Source organism: Cynoglossus semilaevis, chromosome 7 (assembly GCF_000523025.1).
Source record: "Cynoglossus semilaevis isolate Cse_v1.0 chromosome 7, Cse_v1.0, whole genome shotgun sequence".
Taxonomy (NCBI): Eukaryota; Metazoa; Chordata; class Actinopteri; order Pleuronectiformes; family Cynoglossidae; genus Cynoglossus; species Cynoglossus semilaevis.
Genome location: NC_024313.1, coordinates 13,647,330 through 13,650,030, shown reverse-complemented (window position 1 = coordinate 13,650,030; position 2,701 = coordinate 13,647,330). Strand labels below are relative to the sequence as shown.

At 51.6% G+C, this 2,701-nt stretch overlaps 1 protein-coding gene across 1 annotated transcript in view; it reads right to left on the bottom strand.

Moving 5' to 3' along the window:
- LOC103381351 (transcription factor IIIB 90 kDa subunit-like) overlaps positions 1–2,701 on the bottom strand; it is a 6,434-nt gene that overhangs the window by 1,043 nt on the left and 2,690 nt on the right. Inside the window, exons 10-19 of the mRNA XM_017033521.2 lie at positions 2,616–2,689; positions 2,498–2,537; positions 2,269–2,364; positions 1,916–2,185; positions 1,777–1,838; positions 1,608–1,689; positions 1,477–1,529; positions 1,116–1,405; positions 312–399; positions 58–208 (exon numbers count right to left, since the gene is read on the bottom strand). Coding sequence (XP_016889010.1) covers positions 58–208; positions 312–399; positions 1,116–1,405; positions 1,477–1,529; positions 1,608–1,689; positions 1,777–1,838; positions 1,916–2,185; positions 2,269–2,364; positions 2,498–2,537; positions 2,616–2,689 — 1,206 coding nt within the window. The remainder of the gene's footprint in view (positions 1–57; positions 209–311; positions 400–1,115; positions 1,406–1,476; positions 1,530–1,607; positions 1,690–1,776; positions 1,839–1,915; positions 2,186–2,268; positions 2,365–2,497; positions 2,538–2,615; positions 2,690–2,701) is intronic.

Here is a 2,701-nt window from a genome sequence, read left to right as displayed (position 1 = left end):
CAGTCAGACAGTCAGTCAGACAGTCAGTCAGTCAGTCAGTCAGTCAGACAGTCTAACCTTCAACCATCTTCAGAGCACTGACACACTCCTCCTCCTCCTCCTCCTCCTCCTCTACAGTGGGCGGAGCCTCTGTGAGTCTGGGACTGGGCTGTGGTTCAGGGTCAGGGGGCGGGGCCTGGACTTGTGCTGTCATAGAGACAGGCTGTGGCTGGAACATCAAAGTGATGAGTGACAGACGATCAATCAGCAGTCATCAATAATCCATACTGACGAACCAGTAATCGATGACATCATTATTACATCATCATTACCTGGTCTGTGTCAGCAGACTTGTCAACCTGAGGCCCCGCCTCCTTTTTCCTCTTCTTCTTCTTCGTCGTTGAAATGAGAAGACGAATCCTGAAAGCAAAGGTTTAGCTGCTCAGTCACACCTTTGATCTGATTGATCTGTAGGTAGTTGTGGATTCATCTGATTGGTTGAGATTAATCCATGCTAAATATGGAACAGATAGTACCGACAACGGCCGGTAGGCGTCAGTGTTACTCTGTCTGTGTCTTCATCTGTGACTGATCCAAATGATGGGATGTTAAACTCTCACTAGAACCGTGAACCAGTCAGTGAATGAGAACAAGGATAATCTGATGGATTATTGGATTACACTAATAACTTCAACAGGCTAGTTCAGATTAGTTCAAGATTATCAACCATCAGATTATCAACCATCAGATTATCAACCATCAGATTATCAACGGTCAGATTGTCAACCATCAGATTATCCACCATCAGATTATCAATGAGTGGCGCTTTGACCCAGAGCCAACGTCTCTGTCGTTGGTGTGAAACCCCAGGGTTCACCTCCTGGGCAAGGTGTAATCCCTCTTAGGGCGGTTGGTACCTTCCAGTGGACTCACCACCACAGGAAGGTTCAAGGGGGGGTTGTTACAGTGCAGTGTGATTTGGGTGGCGGTCATAGAGACCGCTGCTCCTGTGACCCGGTAACAGATGAAAATGGATGGATGGATGGATTATCAACCATCAGATTATCAACGGTCAGATTATCAACCATCAGATTATCAACCATCAGATTATCAATGGTCAGATTAGATTAGATTACCTCTTAGCCATAACACTGGCGTTGGTGTCCAGGTCCTGGTCCTCAGGGTTCTTGGACTGTCTTTGACGTCGACGGCGGGACGGGAGTGGTTTATGTGAGTGGGTGTGGGCAGACTCTTGTCCACAGGGGGCGCTGGTCCCCCCCCTGCTATTGAGATCTCTAAGAACTTCGTAGTTAATTTTACTGGAAATCTTCTTTTTCACCAACATCTTCTCGATGGCCTCGCCCGCCGTCAGCGCCGTGGTGGACTCTCCGGCCACGGTGGTCGTCGTCTTCTTCTTCTTCTTCTTCTGAAAGACACATGTACAGTAGGTCACCTGACCTGCAGGTGGCCCCACCTCCAGGTGGTGAGCAGACCCACCTTCTCCTTGTATGTTCCTTGTTCCTTCTCAATCTTGATCTTCTCTTCTTTTTCTGCCAAAGACAGAGGAGAACGTCAGAGCTGCGACCTGGAGAACATCGGATCAGATCTGGGTGGAGACGATGACCCACCTCTCTGCTCCTGAAGGTAGTCTGCGTTCTGCTTCATCCACAGCTCCGTCTTCACCTGGACCTCGTGCTCGTTCAGGATGTACTGCGACACACAAACTGGTGTCAGTCCTCAGCACCACAGGAAGTCCCACCCCCAGACACCCAACCGTCAATCATCAGGTGAACTGACCTTCTCAATTTCCTGGTCATCGATACCACTCAGGTCCAGCTCTCCAGGGTCTGAGCCCACGTCTGAAACCAGACCCAACACTGTGTTGACACCAGAACCAGAAGTAGAACCAGAAGCGTCTGTCTGCAGCAGCTCTTACCCTCAGAGGTGTCAAAGGTCTGGTGGAGGTCAAAGGTCACGGGGCCTGTTAACTTCCCCAAGACAGCATCAAGAGGAGCAATCTGGTGAACGGACTCCTCCCCCTCTACTTCTGGCCCCGCCCCTGGTGGATCGTCCTCAGACCCTCTGTCTCCGCCCTTGTCCTCCTGCATCATCTGACACAGGAAGTCCTGGGTCAGCTGGTGCGCCGCCGCCTCTAGCTCCGCCTCCTCAGACTCAGAAGCCAGTAGAACCTCCGGGTCACCTGGGTCTGAAAACGACAACGACCGGGTGGATGTGATGGACGGGAGGTGGGCTCAGGTGACTCAGGTGGGGTCACGTGACTCCACTCACCGGCCTGTTTGGCGTAGGCGGCGTAGATCCCTCTGAGTTTGGGTTGACTTTTCTCCAGCTCCGTCTCTATCTGGTCTTTGTAGGAGGAGATCTCTCCTGGAGGAGAAAGGAGAACAAGGGTTCAGATCTGCACAGCACACAAACTGGGTGGAGGTCACACCCAGGGAGGTCTTTGACAGCACCTCCTCTGAGGAGCAGGTCTACAAATGGTACAGTCTCAGGGACTGACCTTTGACCTCGTCCAGCTTCTTGGACAGTTCCTGTTCCAGCTGAGGGAGAATAAAACACTCATTACTCGTTGGTCACATGATTATGTGCAGCAGCCAATCACAGACAGGGTGCAGAACCTGCTGCATTCTGGTCCTGTGTTGCCCGGCGGTGAAAGAAGGGGGGTCACATTCCTGGCCCAGGTCCACATGCAGGAACACCTATA